We start from the raw sequence: 17,989 nt of genomic DNA on the forward strand, positions 1-17,989 counted from the left end.
CTTCTGATCCTCCTGTAGACTGAACTTGGTTTTACTGAAAATGGGAGCTCCTAGCATATCAACGAACTGACCGCTGGCAGCTGGCCGAGATGATGACTTCTTCAAATCTATGATTTAAGGATATTTTGGTTGTAAAGATTTTTGTTTAATGTGAAAGTATAGACCCACTATTAAGCAAATATTTATCGGAAGCCACAGACTATCTAAAATCTCAAATTCTCTTATCAATTAGTCTATCTGGAAGTAGTTCAAGCAATCTGGAAATTTCATGGAAGTAAGAATTCATTCATTCACTCAACACATATGGAGCACCAACAATGATCTGTTCAAGGAGCTGGAAATACAGATGAAACACAAAAAGAAATCAGTTGATGCCACTATAGTTTGATATACTATTTATTAAGTTATTAATATGGACAGTCTATTCAGCAACATTACAGATGTCTTTCAAAACCTAACAAAATATAGTCCACTATCCAGCCCAGGAAAAAGACAATAAAATAACTCTCACAGTAAGTTTCGCATAAGCACTCACAATAGCCCCTTATTCGGGCATCAAAGGAAACAGTCAAAAGACTGGGTTTTAACTGTCTTCATTTATGCGTTTAAGAGTCAAAACTCCAACTCAGATCACCTCATGACAGGGTGTGTGGGATCTCACACCGGAGAGGAAAGGGCTCTGATGCCTCCTTGGTGGCCCATTCTACTCCTCTTCAGTCCTTCTGGAACACAGCCCTCCCTGCCTGCTAGGCTAGTAGTGGTCAAACTTGGGTACTGGAGTGAACTCAAGTGGGTCCCAGGGATGTTTGATAAATTCACAAAGACTGTGTTCAAAGCTCTAAAAATCCATTTTGTGGTGGTAGTGGCAGTGAAGGGTACACTGTATTTGGCCAAGGGGGCTCTTCTCATCTTGAATCTTGGCTTTCTTCTAGACTATAAGATTAGCACAGTTCTCAGTGGGAGTGTGGGTGAGAAACTCCAACAGTGATTGGTACAAGGCTCTCTGCAGAATGTACTGGACTGGCTACTATGGCTTTTAGAACCTGCCTTCCCTTCTTTAGTACTGGCAAGCTTATTTCTTCATCTTTCCTCCTATGTCCTACTAATGTAAGATGTAGACTATGAAAGATGAAATTTCTTGCTTTCAATCTGAATGATAAAAACAAAAAATTCATTTCCCAATGAACAATACTCAGTTAAAAATAAATGCCAAGGGCTGGGGATTTAGCTCTGTGGTTCTGCTGCCTGCCTCGCAAGCAAAAGGTACTGAGTTCAATCCTTGGAACAAAAAGAAAAGCCAAATGACTTTTAAAGACAAGTGCCGGACAATGCTGATTAACAGAGAGAGGAAGTTCTGAGGTGAAATTACACATATATCAGAATCTAAAATATAGGGAAAACCCCAAATGCTATAGCGTGATAGGGATTCTTTAACCCCTTTAGTTCTAATCACACTGAAAACTACAAATGTTTTCAACATTGGGCTACTGATGACCTGTCAATTAAATATAGAATCAGAAACCTCATGAAGTCTTGCCAAGTTTGTGGCAGTTTCAATAGTTTGTATACTTAGGAAAAAAGGGGAACAATAGGGTAAAGAGTGGGAGCAATGGAATTTCATTCAATGCTAGGTACCATGGGATTGATATTAGTAGGCAAGACTAATGAATGAGCAGCCATAGATTTTCTGGTCACTGTGCTTTCCAAGCACCAAAAATGGAGCTACTTTTACTATTCAACTTCACCTAGACAGATAGCTTCTGCTGCATTGTTTCAATTTACCAGTACATTATTAAGTAGTTTACCATATGTGAGGAGGAAATCATTATGTAGTATCAAGTTTACATCATCATAGGACTACAACATGCACATTCTACTTAATGTAACTCAAGCAACAGGAATACAAGAGAACAGTTATGGGTAGAGACTTGTTTGGACAGTTGTGTTCACACTAACTATGGGTTCAGAAATCTTATTAGGCAGGTACCTATAGCAGTTCTTCAGTTGATATTAGAACATTACACGCATGCACAAGTGATGTGGTAGAGAATGGAGTTGAAGAGGCAGCTGGATGGAGGACAGCAAGGAGTCAGAGTTGGGAAGAGCTGTGTGTCAGGAAGGGCAGTTCTCAGCTTTCCACTGTAAGTCTCTGCTCTGTGAGAGAGGCCTGTTGGGCAACGCTTTTGTTCTCATGACTGCGAAGTTTGGATACAACATCTAGAAAGGCCAAATCCTGAACTTCTTTGTGTAGAGATTCTGGAAGACAGACACAAGATAACAAGTTTATGTTAGGAAGTTCTAATCTTACTGTATTATCTACCTAAAACAAACCCAAAATGTGTCTTTTGATGATATGGAGGTATAAAACTAGGAACAATTCTAGAAAAAGTCATAGCAGTAGCACAATAATATCTTCATAAAAAATGTAATATATCAGAGAAAATTATACTTAATTTAAAAAAGATAAAATAAGTTCTACAGTCTAAGGTTTACTCAGGTAATTGGCTATGATTACATGCAGCTCACTGTATAATTTCAAGGTTCAATAATACACAACTTAACCCTATCCCCAGTTCAAACATCTAGTCTAATCATTTACTGCAAAATTTTTAAGATCTATTTCAAATTAATTTTGTGGAAAATGAGACAAATTTCTGTGATACTGGGCTCCCTTTCAGATTTCCTATCCTCTTCTTTTGCACTTTCTTGCTCCATTTAACCTTAATTATAGGAAAATATAGGATTCCTGCTAAGATTCTAAGAAACTATTACAAATAATGAGGCCCAATAGTTTAATCTAATATTTAATCAGCACAGCTCAAACTGACATGTTTATTTGGAAGTGAATGACACCTAAAACTGAACATTTTTAGTAGAAGGAGAAAAATTCATCCTTAAATTCATACGGAATCTCAAAGGACTCCAAATCTACAAAACAACATTGAATAAGAATAAAATTGTAGGTCTCTTGTAAGTCTTTATCTACTATAAAGCTGCAATAATCAAAAGAATGTAGCACTGGCATAAAAACAGACATACAGACCAATAAGGAGCCCAGAAATCAATCCTCACATTTGTGGCTGAAGATTTCAATGAAGGTACTCAGACCAATAAAAGTAGAAAGGACTAACTTTTCAACAAATCGTGTTGAGGAAACTGAATATGCATATGCAAGAAAATTAAACTGCACTCTTACCTTACACTATATACCAAAATAAATTCAAACTTCATGACAGTAGATTTAGCAATGATTTCTTGGGTATGACACCAAACGTATAAGCAACAAAAGAAAAAATGGATTTCATCAAAATAAAAACTGTGCATTAAAGAACATTAACAGAGTAACCAAAAAACCCCACAAAAAACTGAATTTAAAAAATGGGCAAATGATTTGAGTGTACATTTTTCCATAAAAAGATTTATAAATGAGTGAGCACATGAAAAGGTCCCCAATATTGCTAATCAAAATAAAATATGAATAAAAATAATAGTAAAATACTATCCCACATGCATTTATTTAGATTATCAGAAAACAAAAGTAAGCAACAAGTGGTGGTGAGGATGCTGAGAAACTGGAACCCATGTGCAATACTGGTGGAAATGTTACATGACTCAGCCACTGTATGGCAGTTCCTTAAAAAATTAAATACAAATCACTACATGATCCAGTAATTCCACTTCTGGGTATATAAACAAAAGAAAACGAAAGCATGGACTTGAAGAGAGATTTTTATACCAATGTTCACAGCAGCATTATTCATAAGTAAGCCAAAAAGGTGTAAACAACCCAAATGTCCATGAGCAAAATGTGATATACCCATACAATGAAATACTAAGCCTTAAAAAAGAAATGAAATTCTGACATGTGCTACACTACTCATGAGACTTAAATATATGTGCTGAGTGCAATAAGCCAAATACAGAAGGACAACTATTTTATTTCACTTACATGAAGTGCCTAGAACAGTTAAAATTCATAGAGACAGAAAACAGAGTTGTGGCAGCCAAGAGGTGGGGTAGGGATAAATAAATGGGAAGTTATTGCTCAATGGACAGAGTTTGGGAAGATAAAAAAGGTCTGGTGAATACGGTAGTGATGGTCGCATAGCAACATGATGTACTTAATGCCACTGCTGCACACCTAAAAATGGTTAAAATAGCAGATGCCATATTTCGTGTATTTTGACTGCAATTAAAAAGTGCTTCAACAAACAACTAAGGCCATGCTGAAAACAAATGAAAAAACTAGAAAGTCTCAGCAAGGAAACAAGGAAGAAGCAAATGGAAATCTTAGAACTCAAACAATAATTACTTTACAATGATAACTAAAATAAACTCAACAGGTTCAACATTGGAATGGAGGGGACAGAGGAAATAATCAGTGAGCTTTAAGATAGAACAACAGAAACTATTCTGAACAACAGAGAAAAAAATAAATTAGGGAGAGGAAAAAAAAAAGGTAAAGCCTGCAGGATCTGCAGGACTACGGCCGGAGAGCTCACGTTTGTGTCATCAGAGACCTAGTATGAGATGAGAAATGGGCTGGACTAGAAAGCAGCTGAAGAAAGAATGGCTAAAAACTTCCCAATCTATAGATTCAAGAATCTGGGAAAACTTCAAACACGGTTTCTGTCCCTCGTCAAAAACTAGGGCACATTGCAGTCAAACTTCTGAGAATTAATGATGAAGATAAAAGTCTGGAGAGACAGAAATGGTATGTTACCCTCTGGGGGGAAAATAACAAATAGGAACACAGTGGACTTCTCATCAAAAACTATGGATACCAGAAAAGGACAGAGGAAAATGGCACAACATTTTTTCAAGAACAGAAAGTACAGAACTGTGAACCCAGAATCCTATTCAGGGAAAATATTTTTCAGGAGTGAAGCAAAATATGACATTCTCAAAGGAGGGAAAACTAAGAGAATGTGTAGCTAACACACCCCAAATAATGGGAATTCTCTAAATAGGTAAGGAATGATTTTAAATAGTGAAAACAAAAAACTAATTTTAAAAGTGGGTAAATACAGTACTTTTCTTAAAGAGTATTTTAAATTCTGATAGGTGAAACAAAAATTATAACACTGTCTAATTTAGTTTTAAATATAGAAGAAATATTTGAGACCATATAAATATCAGTCAGTAAATGGAGTAAAAACCTTCAAGCAACCCACAGAAAAAAAAAGAAAACAGAGAAACAAGAATAGACTAGAAAACAAAAACAAAACTGGCCTAAGTCATAACATTATCATTACATTAAATGTAAATGGTCTAAAAACATCAAATAAATGGCCTCGGTACAGTAGATTATAAAACATGACTCTATTATATACTGTCTATGAGACACTTCAACTCTAACTATATAGTGTTGAAACTAAAGAGTGGAAAAAGAATGTAAATGGTCTTCAGAAGAAAGGAGTAGCTATATGTTTTGGACCAGGGATTGAACTCAGGACTTTGTGCTTGTGAGGCAGACGGCGGAACCACTGAGCTAAATCCCTGGCCCTTAGGAGTCATGTTAATGTCAGATAAAGTAGACTTCAGAGCAAGGAAAATAATCAGAGACAAAGGATATTATAGGAGGGTTAAAATCCACCAAGAAGGCACAGCAATCCTAATGCTGCATGTACCTAACAACAGACTGGAAAAATATGTGAAGAAAAAAACATGGAAATAAGGAAAAAAACACAAATCTGTAATTATAGCTGGAGACTACAACACCCCTCTTCTTTTCAACAGACAGTCAGAAAACCAGCGAAATTATAGCAAGCTTGATACCACTCCCAACCAACAGAGTCTAGTAGGCATTATAATACAGCACTTTATGCAACAGCAAATAAAATCTTATATAAAGTTCATGTACAGTATATATACCAATGATTTCTTGAACAAATTCCTTTGCTGGTGGTATACCATAAAAAAATAAGAATTTGCTCTTTATATAAAACAACATTTTGGGGTTATTGAAACTTACAATTAAGAATTTGACTTTTGCCTTTTTTTGTGTGTGGAACCAGGGATCAAACTCAGGACCTTGAGCTTGCCAGGCAGGTGTGGTGCATCCCTGGCCCCCCTAAGTTAATTTCTAATGCCTTTTAAATACAAAGTCAGCATTTAGTATTGCTTTTTGTTTAATATTTGACATCAATGGTATATTCATGGACATGACATGATGAAGACACACTTACCAGATCCCATAAGGGCACAGGTCAGGACCATGGAATTGTATTTTATTTCAGGAGCACTTCTTTCATCTGCTAGCAGTCTGTGTAAAATCTGTACAAGCTTAGCACTTTCTAGATCTTTCTCAGCTGTGCCTAGGATATGAAACAAAGTTTAAGCTATATTTACTGTGGGTAAACACAGTACTATCAGGCTAACCATTTCTAGAAACTTAGGTGAAATCCTCTAAAAGAAACCAAGAGATAATATCAAATTCACACTCTGAAAAGAATAGACAACTAGATTTCAGTAGACATTTCTAGAGTTTAGGGTTAGCAACACTAAAACATTCTGTTTACTATCTCCATCATCATGACCAATCTTGTTTCATCCACTTACTCTCATCACTCTCCCAAATTTTTGGAGGAAATCCTATATATAAATCATTTAATTTCTTCCACATATATTTCAGTATGTTTTTTTTTTTTGGTACCAGGGATCGAACTCAGGACCTTGCACACCTTGCAGGCACTTGAACCACTGACCTTAATCCCTGGCCCTCAGTATGTATTTTAACAATTGAGAACTCAGTGGAATTAAAATCCCATAAAGATTTTCCACTGAAAAGACATACTTATTATTAAAATTTATATGGAAAACCTCAGGCCTTAGCATGCCTAAAACAATCTTGAAAAAGAAGAATAAAGTGGAAGAAAACTTTCTACCCAATACTAAGGCGTATAGTAACCAAATAGTGTGGTATTACTGATGAAGAAATAGAGAAATACACAGATCAAAGAAACTGAAAAGAGAACACAGAAATAGACCCATACATATATGCTCAACTGATTTTGATAATGGTACAAACTCAATAGAGTAAAGACAGCTTTTCCAAAAAAACAGTGCTAGCTAGAGGAATTAGACACCCACAGCTTGGATGTGCACTGACCCCACAAGAACCCTGACCTAATTATAGCTCATCCAGATATTAGATATTAACTCAAAATGGATCATAGACTTACATATAAAATGCAAAACTATTTTAGAATAAAGAATTCTCAAGACTCAACAGTTAAAAGACAAACTAGAGGGCTGGGGATTTAGCTCAGTTGTTCTGCTGCCTGCTTTGCAAGCACAAGGTCCCAAGTTCGATCCCCAGCACCAAAAAAAAGACAAATTAGAAAATGGGCAAAAGACATTCATAGGAATTTCACCAAAGAATATATATGGCACATAAGTGCATTAAAAAATGTTCAGTTTCATTAGCCATTAAGGAAATGGTAATTAAAACCACAAAAAGATCGCAAAGTAGCTCTCAGAACAGCTAAAAAAATAGTGACAATATAAAATACTGGTGAAGATGAAGAGAAAACGGGACCATTCATTTAGTGTTGGTGGGAATGTAAAATGGTACACCCATTTGTAAGAATTTGACAGTTTCTTTAAAAACTAAACATGTAGCTACCATATGACCCAGGAATTATTCACACCATTTATCCAAAAAGATGATCACTTATGTTCATACAAAGACCTACCTGTTCTCAAATATTCATAGCAGCTTTTTAATTTTTAAAGCCCCAAACTGGAATTAGCCCAGATGGTGGCTAGTTAAACAAACCAGTACATAAATACCACGAAATTCTACACAAAGGCATGAACTACTGATAAACACAAAAAATTAGATGACTCTTGGAATTATGCAGCAGGAAAACAGAACAACTCCCCAAAAGTAACATAATTTATCATCTAATTTGTAACCTTCTTTAAATGACAACTTTAGTAATGAAAGGCAGGTTAGAGATTTCTGGGATTAGAGGCAGAGTTGAAGATATGGGCTATGGTAACAAAGGCCCCTTATTCCAACTGCACATGAAACTATGTTTTAAAGAGAAAGTCTTTAAAATGTGATTTTAATACTATATACAAATATTTATAATACTTTCTTAATAAGTCTAACATCTTGTAAGGATACAAGACTCGTTACAGTTTTCAAAGCATGTTATGTGTTGTATCTCAGGCTTAAAGAACCCAAGACAAAGTAGGTAACAATAGAAATATGGCATGTATTTACATAGTTCTATGGTTAAGGTGACCATAAAGAACCAAGCAACTGCTCAGCTATCAGGAAGCTAATGAAACTGCAGCTTGTTTGGAAGTTATTACTTAGGGTACAAAACCAGATTCATCCTATGCTCAGTAATCAAAGATATCTTTAAATGCTCCATCACTTTGAGCTGATAGGTCATTTGCCCAGTTTGACATGACATGGACTCACTGACTCCAACCCTTTTTGAGGCCTCTCCACTCAAAGGTGTCTGGACTTTTATATAGACTCATATATCCACTTAAACCATGTGACACTAAGTGAGGACCTCCAAAGTGTCCTTAACCATAGAAAAAAATCTCTGAGAGTAAGCATAAATAAATGTTCCTGAAGTCCTGTATGTTATCTTTAAAACCCAAGCAATTTTACATCCCATATATAACATGGCTATAATTTTTAAAAATAATTATGAATTGCTTAAACATTTAAAGCCCTTTACAAAGATGAAAACAATGTTTTTATACTTAAAACTGGAGTAAATCACACTGGAGGAAGAGACACCATGTTTGTGTATGTGTGTTTTGTTTCTCCTTCCTGAGACTGGAATGGGTGGGTCTGCTTACCTCAGTGTGAGAATAACAGATATAAATTATCAGAAGGGATTAAGAGGTGATGAGTTAACAGTATTTCCCCAGCTGGCCTTGAACTTCACAGAATATACCTACTAAGTCCATAGTCTTCCTGTGAGTAAAGCAGCCATAGGCCTTAACTATGGGCTACATGGCTCTAATGCACTGTATCAGGATTGGTTCCTGAGCCAAAGGTTGCTACCCATACAGTAGGTATATATGAGCCAGCTTCTCAGGGAGAATTCTGCCCATAGGTGAGCTGTATGCTAGAAAGAAACTAATACAATCATTTAGACTCTTCTTTTGGGGAGTTCTAAATATCAAATACAAAGAAGATGAAAATTTAGAGTGAGGGCAATACTACAAAGCAATAGAAACCATAGTGATAGAGAAGATTACCAGGAGAGAGTTAGTAGAACCAATAGGGACTAAAGGAAAAAAATCTCAGTCACAGAAGGAGTAGGGAATTTTATCTCAAGTATTTTCCATGAGGGCTGCTGAAAATATTTTCCATATTCTCTAAGTAGCTATAACCTTAGATAATACTTATAAGTTAGACCAATCTTGAAGCACTGTCCTAAAATGTTACCAAAAGGACAACCAAAATAAATAACTATGGTAACAACCTATATAAGATGACAGAAATACCAACACATTGCTTCCACTGAATGTTTCTATTCAACATCTGACTTCACATCTCTTATGCTTCCTCCATCCAAGATTAAAAATAGTAGAAAATAAGTTTGTCACTGAAGTACTTACCCAATTCTAAAGCTGCTATTAATGCCAAAGCAACAAGGGCTTCATTCTGCATTATTACATGTTCACTAGTTGCCATGGTAACTAGATGCTTGATGCCACCACTCTGTACAATGGCTTTAATTACATCCTACAATAAATAAATATCACAGAATCATAAAATTTAATTCTAAATACAAAGAAACTGCATTATAATCAGTCAATTCATTGTTAGGTTGAGTGGTTTTGTGACAGTGTCCAGTATCAATCATTACATTTTAACCATAAGTTTTTTCTTCACAGAAAGAAAGGAAAAGGCTTTTACCTTTAAATAAATTCATCAAAAGATGACAACTGGGCTGGGGATTTAGCTCAGTGGTTCCACAGCTTGTCTTGCAAGTGCAAGGTCCCGAGTTCAATCCCCGGTACCATAAAAACAAAAAAATCCCAACCAAACAAAAAAGATGACAACTTACACTGTGTAAGTGAAAAAGACCACTGCAATTCATTTGGAGTAAGAGAGGCCTAACAGCTATCAAAGGCAAAGAAATAAAAGCACCACTGCCCTGAATATTGACCTACCTGAGGGTCAACAAAAGAAGAGACTTAGAATTACAAACAAACAAACAAAAAAGTTCTAACATTTTTATGAGAGTGCCAGATGCTCTGGGTACAGTTTTTATAAACCGTACTTTTAAAAGTACCTTTTGCCCCTTGGTTCACTCTGATAAATATGAGAACTGGATTGCATGCCAAAGGACTGAGCAGAACTTCAATCCAAATTCTCTTTCTACCCCCGTTTCTCATGCTGACCAGCGTTGCCCTCTGAGCAGAAGAGATAGTGAGCTTGGGCTAAATGAATCCCAGCACTAACACTGACTTTACGAAAACCACTAAGTCTCTATTATCTCTGTGACTTCATCTGTGCCACTGGAATGATGTAAGTATACAACTGATAAAGTTATTATACAGAAGGCACATATAAGGATATCATGAAAAAGTTAGATTGAAAAAACAAAATAAAACACCCAAACATTTCCAGTAACCATACTGTTTTTACTCCATTGAGGGTTTTGTTAACATAGAACTCAGATTAAATATGATTTAGAGGGAATTTTCAAATTTAGAAAACTTTAAAAGTAATATCTTTATTAAATTTTTGCTACTTTTAGTAATGTGAAGCTCTAGATATTATAAGAAATACCCTGTTTAAACTAGTTTCAATGGTACAAAAGTAACTGTAATTATAAATATTTTTCAAATTAAGTTGATAAGTATTTGAAAAAGAATTTCTTTTATGCTTCCATCTTATGTGTATTTTAAGATTTACAGAAAATATCTTTGCTTTGAGCTCAAACTTTAGTGAAATCAGTGGAGTCTAAGAATTGAGTGTTTATGATAACTGAGTTCTGGCATTTATTAAGTCTTTTCCCATTAACTTCTTAGAAAAGTAAGAAACTGTCTTTTAAACCCTTTTCTAACCTGATTCACTGCTTACCTGGTGACAGTTTATTTCAATCTGATATATAATTCTTAAAATTATTTTATAAAAGTCACAAAATATCTTACTGTATAAAGAACATAAGACATTATGGATGCACAGGAAAGGTCCTTGGACTGTCATTTCATCCTCTATTGTTCAATTCACCCTGAAAGTCCACTGTAGTAGAAGAGCAGGGAATGGACGAAGGAAGTTTGTACATCAGAAATGAATAGTCCCTCCTTTAAATCCAAGCATAGCTTGTTTTTCATTGCTATTCCCAGAACATATTTGAATATTTTCTCTTAAAATACCTGTCCTCTCTCCAACTATTTCAATTTCTCTGACGAATATGGGAAATAAAAGAAATAAAAGTATTGTACTTGTGTGATATGATGGAGAAGAGTAATACTGATGGCTACCCTCTGGAGAACAATTTTATGCTGGACATTGTATTGGGAAGCTTACAGATATTAGTTCACTTTTATTCTGCAGAAAAATCTCATGAGCTAAATATTGTCTCCAGTTTATGGATGAAGAAGTTGAATCTCAGATTAACCTACAGTGAGTGATTAAGGGTAAAACCAAGGTTCAAATCCTCTAAGTATGGTGACGAGGTCCTTGTTCTAATTAACTTGTGGCCAATGGAAAAGTATTGGCACTAAAATTCATATTGCCTTGCATGGCCAGTTAGTTAATGTGATGTGAAGAGGACCTATGAATATATTTTCAAGTTATATTTTACCTTCAACATATTTTTAAAAAAGTGAAAAACAGAGTTCTTCACCAGTTCATAGAGCAAGAAAGTTCATCTGGTAAATTACAAGTAATTTAAATAAACTTCAAAAGTGAATCCAGGGATCATTTTAGCTTCTGTTAGACCATTTAATTTACAATAAGTAAGCTGTAGATATATATATAATCGAAGTTTTTTAGGAAGTCCTAGATGTGGATATGTCAGCAAAGTCTCTAGAAAGTTGTAGATGTTTTACAAAGTTTGAAACAGTATTGGTATATATAAAACCAAAGCAAATGACCTATGCTAATAATTTGGTCAGTTTGGTCAACTTGTTCCTGATTACTGAAACAAGCTTAGTTCAAGACTTTGTTAAAAGCTATATAATATATAATAAGGGGTGGATTACAACAGAATATTCTAAGATAGTTCTGGACTTGAGATCATCAATTAATTAAGACAAAGTTGGCATAACCACTGAGTCACCTAAAATTTTTTTTCCCTATTGTATCATCAAAGTCCTCTCAATATGGGATTTAAATAAATGTTTCTTGGATGAATGAGCAAATAACTATGTTTAAGTGGGTTTTTAGCTTAATAACTGAAGAAGAATTTATATTCTTAAAGGGTAAAGAAAAGTACCAACTTCATAGGCAGAGATTTTATAGTCCTAGTGTAAAGTAAAACTTATTTTATTTCCTGTTTTTGCTATCTGCAGCTGCAAACATCTAGTTAGCTAGCCCAGGACACTTTCAAGGGAAGCTGTATTTACCTAAAGGCACATAACAGGAATATTCTGCATATGGGTGAGATGACTAAGGAGTGTGAAACATCGTGAGTTAGTGTAGACTTTGAACAGCTGAATTTTAAAAGAGAATTCAGGGTGATTTTAAAAGGAATGTGATCTTCAAAGTTTAAGAATTGAACACGGGGTCGCACAGAACACGCCGAATCAGCCCGCTGCAGACTGGCAGGTCTGCCCATGCCCTACTGAGGTCCCCAGTCCCACAGAATACGCCGAATCAGCCCACTGCACACAGGAAGGTCTGTGCACGCCCCACCCAGGTCCTGAGTCACACAGAAGACACCGAATCACCGTGCTGCAGACAGGCAGCCACCTGGTTCCATACTACAAAGACGCAGAGGACACCAGACCACCAGACCAAGGTACCGAGTCCCGCTGTTCCCGCCCCAGAGGTAGGGGCTTCTGAGCCATCCTCCCACTGCTCCTGGTCCAGAGGACGGGGCGTCCCAGTTACCATCCCTCCCGCTGCTCCCAGCCCAGAGGAAAGGGCTTTTGGGCTACCTTCTGTCCCGCTGCTTCTGGCCCAGAGGAAGGGGGTTCCAGGCCACCATCCCTCCCACCACTCCCGGCCCAGAGGGAAGGGCTTCTGAGCCACCATCCCACTGCTCCTGGTTCAGAGGAAGGGGCTTCCCGGCCACCATTCCTCCTGCTGCTCTCAGCCCACAGGAAAGAGCTTTTGGGTCACCATCCCTACCTGCTCCCGGCCCCTGTCCCACCTCATCCAGCTCAGAGGAGGTAATCCATGCAGATGCTAACAGCCCCCCGTCCCAGTCGAAATGAGAAAACACGTAAATAAGTCTCAAACCAGACTTCCAGATCACCTACAGCAGCCCCAAAGGGAAATGAGATGGAACACTCTGATACTCAACCACCTGGACCCACTGAACACTGGCAACAAAAGGGGATCTGGAAAAAATGAAATCAGAAATAATTTCTCAGATAACAGGAGAAATTGTGCCCCTAGTGCAAGAAAGACATGATTAATAAATCTAGAGAGGAGCTAAGGAACATGATGGAGTCCCAACATAAGAATCAAATGGAATCCATAAAACAGATACAAATAGATTTCCAGGACATGAAAAACTCCATTGAAAGTCTACACAGCAGAATGAGCCAATGTGAGGACAGAATTTCAGATATAGAAGATAAGATTGCAATTAGTGACCAGGAAAAGAAAAATTGCTTCAAAATTCTAAGGGAACATGAGAAATCAATGCAGCAGCTGCTAGATGATGCAGAGAAGAATAACATAAAACTGATTGGGCTCAATGAAGAAACAGGAGAGAGTGCAGATGACATAAAAAATCTCTTCACAGAAATAATGGCAGAAAACTTCCCAAGTAGGGGAAAAGAGCTTGACATACAGATAAGTGAGGCATATAGGACTCCAAATAGCCTTGATCAAAAAAAATCTACACATAGGCATATAATTGTTAAGATTCCAGAAACACAACAGAAGAACAAAGTTCTCCAAGCAGTCAGAGAAAAGAAACAAATCACATACAAAGGAAAGCCCATCAGAATCACAGCAGACTTCTCAACACAAACCATCAAGGCAAGAAGAGCTTGGAGTGACATATTCCAAGCCCTAAAAGAAAACAGCCTCCAACCCAGATTGATGTACCCTGCAAAACTATCTTTCAAAATGGATGGAGAAGTAAGATACTTTCATGACAAAGAGCACCTTAGGAACTTCGTGAATACAAAACCAGCACTCCAAAAAATTTTACACAATATCCTAGGAAGAGACATTGAGGATCACAACCCCAGGAAGCAAAGCAGAATGAACCCATCTGGCATGACAAGAAATTAAATGTAAAGGGGGAGAACCCAACAAAAAGAAAAAGTCATGGCAATGACAAGTCAATACGTTTCAGTTATAACCATCAATGTTAATGGTCTCAATTCACCAATCAAAAGAAATAGACTGGCAGAATGGGTCAAGAAGCAAAATCCAACAATATGCTGCATACAAGAAACACACTTAATTCAAAAGGAAACTCATAGACTGAAAGTTAAAGGGTGGAAAACAATACTCCATGCGACAGGAACCCGAAAAAAAGCAGGAGTAGCTATCCTCTTGGCAGATCAAGTAGATTTCCAACCAACAATGATTAAGAGAGACAAAAAAAGGACACAACATCCTTGTAAAGGGAAGAATCCAAGAGGAAGAGATGACAATCATAAATATCTATGCACCAAACACTAGTGCACACAACTATATAAAACAAATATTAACAGACATGAAAAGTCATATATGCACTAATACAATTATAGTGGGGGACCTCAACACCCCACTGTCACAAATAGATAGATCAACTAGACAAAAAATAAGCAATGAAATACAAGAACTCAATCGAACTCTTGAACAAATGAATTTAACAGATGTTTACAGAGTCTGCCACCCCCAAAAAATCAGAATACACATTCTTCTCAGCTGCACATGGGTAATTCTTCAAAACAGAACACATACTCACGTATAGAACATGTTTAAGTAAGTGGAAAGAAATTGAAGTTATCCCCTGTATATTATCAGACCATAGTGCAATGAAGCTGGAGATCCATAGCAAAAGAAACTCAAAAACTTTCATAAACAGGTGGAAATTGAACAACACATTTCTGAATAGCCAATGGGTCACAGAGGAAATTAAAGAAGAAATCAGACAGTTCCTTCAATTAAATGACAATGACAATACAACATATCGGAATCTATGGGACACAATGAAAGCAGTCTTATTTGGGAAATTCATAGCAGTGAATACGCATATTAGGAAAACAGAACGAGCCCAATTAAAAAACCTGATGCTGAACCTCAAGCTTCTAGTAAAAGAAGAGCAGGACAACCCCAAAGCTCATACAAGGGAGGAAATTATAAAGATCAGAGGAGAAATCAATGCAATGGAGACTAAGAGAACGATACAAAAAATTAATGAAGCCAAGAGCTGGTTCTTCAAAAGAATCAACAAAATTGACAAACTTTTAGCCAACCTTGTCAGAAAAAGGAAAGAAAAGGCCCAAATCCATGCAATTAGGAATGAAAAGGGTGAAATGACAACAGACCCAGCAGAAATCCAGAGGATCATCAATACCTACTCCAGAACCTATATGCCAATAAGATGGACAACACAGAAGAAATGGACAGATTCCTAGATACACATGAATTACCAAAGTTGAACCAAGAAGACCTAAAAATTCTGAACAACCCAATATCAACCAATGAAATTGAAAATGTAATTAAAAACTTATCAACTAAGAAAAGCCCAGGCCCTGATGGCTTCACTGCTGAATTCTACAAGACATTTAGAGAGGAACTGCTGCCACTACTGTTTAAACTCTTCAATGAAATTGAAAGGGAAGCAATACTCCCAAATTCATTCCTGGAAGCAAGCATCACCTTGATCCCCAAAGCAGAGAAAGACACAACCAAAAAGGAGAACTATAGGCCAATCTCTCTAATGAACATAGATGCAAAAATCCTTAATAAGATAATGGCAAACAGAATGCAGAAGATCATCAAGAAGATCATACACCCTGATCAAGTGGGATTCATCCCAGGGACGCAGGGATGGTTCAATATACACAAATCAATCAATGTAATTACACTATATCAATAGAGCCAAGGACAAAACCATATGATTATCTCCATCGATGCAGAAAAAGCATTTCACAAAATCCAACATGCATTTATGATAAAAACCCTAAAAAAATTGGAATAGATGGTCTCTACCTCAAACTGATAGAAGCCATCTATGAAAAACCAACAGCCAATATCATACTAAATGGTCACAAACTGAAATCCTTCACACTAAAATCAGGAATAAGACAAGGATGTCCACTATCACCACTCTTGTTCAATACAGTTCTGGAAACATTAGCCATGGCAATTAGACAACAGAAAGAAATAAAAGGAATAAAGACAGGAAATGAAGAAGCCAAATTGTCATTATTTGCAGATGACATGATACTCTATATAGAAGACCCCAAGAACTCCATCAAAAGTCTTCTAGACTTAATAACCAAATTCAGTCAAGTAGCTGGTTACAAGGTCAACACACAAAAATCAATAGCTTTCCTCTACACCAATGACAGACTCACTGAGAGAGAAATACGGTAAATAATTCCTTTCACAATAGCATCCAAAAAACTGAAATAGCTAGGAATCATCCTAGTGAAAGAAATCAAAGACCTCTTCTCTGAAAACTATGGCACTCTGAAAAGAGAGATTGAAGATGATATCAGAAAATGGACAGACATCCCCTGTCCCTGGGTAGGAAGGATTAACATAGTGAAAATGGCCATACTTCCAAAACTGCTATACAGATTTAATGCAATTCCAATTGAGATCCCAGCAGCATACTTCATAGACCTCGAGAAAACAATCCAAAAATTCATTTGGAACAAGAGACCCAGAATAGCAAAAGCAATTCTAGGTAACAGAGACACGGCAGGGGGTATCACAATCCCCAAGCTGCAACTCTACTACAAAGCTACTGTGATAAAAACAGCATGGGACTGGCAAAGAAACAGACCTGAGGACCAGTGGAACAGATCAGAAGATGCAGAAACAACGCCAGACACACTCAGCCATCTCATCTTTGACAAAGGAGCCAAACACCCTCACTGGAGGAAAGATAGCCTCTTTAATAAATGGTGCTGGAAAAATTGGGCTTCAACTTGCCAAAGATTAAAACTAGACCTGTATCTCTCACCATGCACTAAACTAAAATCTAAATGGATTAAAGATCTAAGTATTAAAATAGAAACTCTGAACCAGTTGGAACAGAGGTTAGGTAGAACCCTTGAAGACATCGGTGTAGGAAAAGATTTTCTGAACAAAACCTCAGTTGCCCGTGAACTAGCACAAACAATCAACAAATGGGATCTCTTCTTATTAAAAGGCTTCTGCACAGCAAGAGAAACCACCAGCATTGTGAAGAGACAACCCACAATGTGGGAAAAAAATCTTCACCTGCTCTTCCTCAGACAAAGGTCTACTATCTCAAATCTATAAAGAACTTAAAAAGATCAGGCCTCCCAAATTTAAAGACCCAATCCAAAAATGGACATCTGAAATGAACAGACATTTCTCACACAACGAAGTAGAAATAGCAAATAAATACATGAAAAAATGTTCAACATCACTGGTCATTCGAGAGGTGCAAATGAAAACAACGCTGAGAGTCCACTTCACTCCAGAAAGAATGGCTGCTATCATGAAAGCAACCAATAACAAATGCTGGCGGGGCTGTGGGGAAAGAGGAACCCTGCTCCACTGCTGGTGGGAGTGTAGACTGGTGCAAGCACTGTGGAAATCAGTATGGAGATACCTCAAAGAACTAGGACTGGAAGTCCCATTTGACCCCGCTATTCCACTGCTGGGGATCTTCCCCAAAGA

The 17,989-nt window shown here is 36.9% G+C and overlaps 1 protein-coding gene across 6 annotated transcripts in view; it reads right to left on the reverse strand.

Moving 5' to 3' along the window:
* Positions 1-378: 378 nt before the first annotated feature.
* Rap1gds1 (Rap1 GTPase-GDP dissociation stimulator 1) overlaps positions 379-17,989 on the reverse strand; it is a 126,398-nt gene continuing 108,787 nt past the window's right edge. For all 6 annotated transcript variants that reach the window (XM_021261098.2, XM_087215810.1, XM_004848101.4 and 3 more), the window contains 3 exons: positions 9,598-9,724; positions 6,189-6,317; positions 379-2,256 (listed from right to left, as the gene is read on the reverse strand). In XM_021261098.2, the coding sequence (XP_021116757.1) occupies positions 2,129-2,256; positions 6,189-6,317; positions 9,598-9,724 (384 nt within the window). In that variant the 3' untranslated portion in view covers positions 379-2,128. The remainder of the gene's footprint in view (positions 2,257-6,188; positions 6,318-9,597; positions 9,725-17,989) is intronic.

This window comes from Heterocephalus glaber, unplaced genomic scaffold (genome assembly GCF_053883595.1).
Source record: "Heterocephalus glaber isolate CG9 unplaced genomic scaffold, H.glaber_assembly_v1.0 deba00001454, whole genome shotgun sequence".
Lineage (NCBI taxonomy): Eukaryota > Metazoa > Chordata > Mammalia > Rodentia > Bathyergidae > Heterocephalus > Heterocephalus glaber.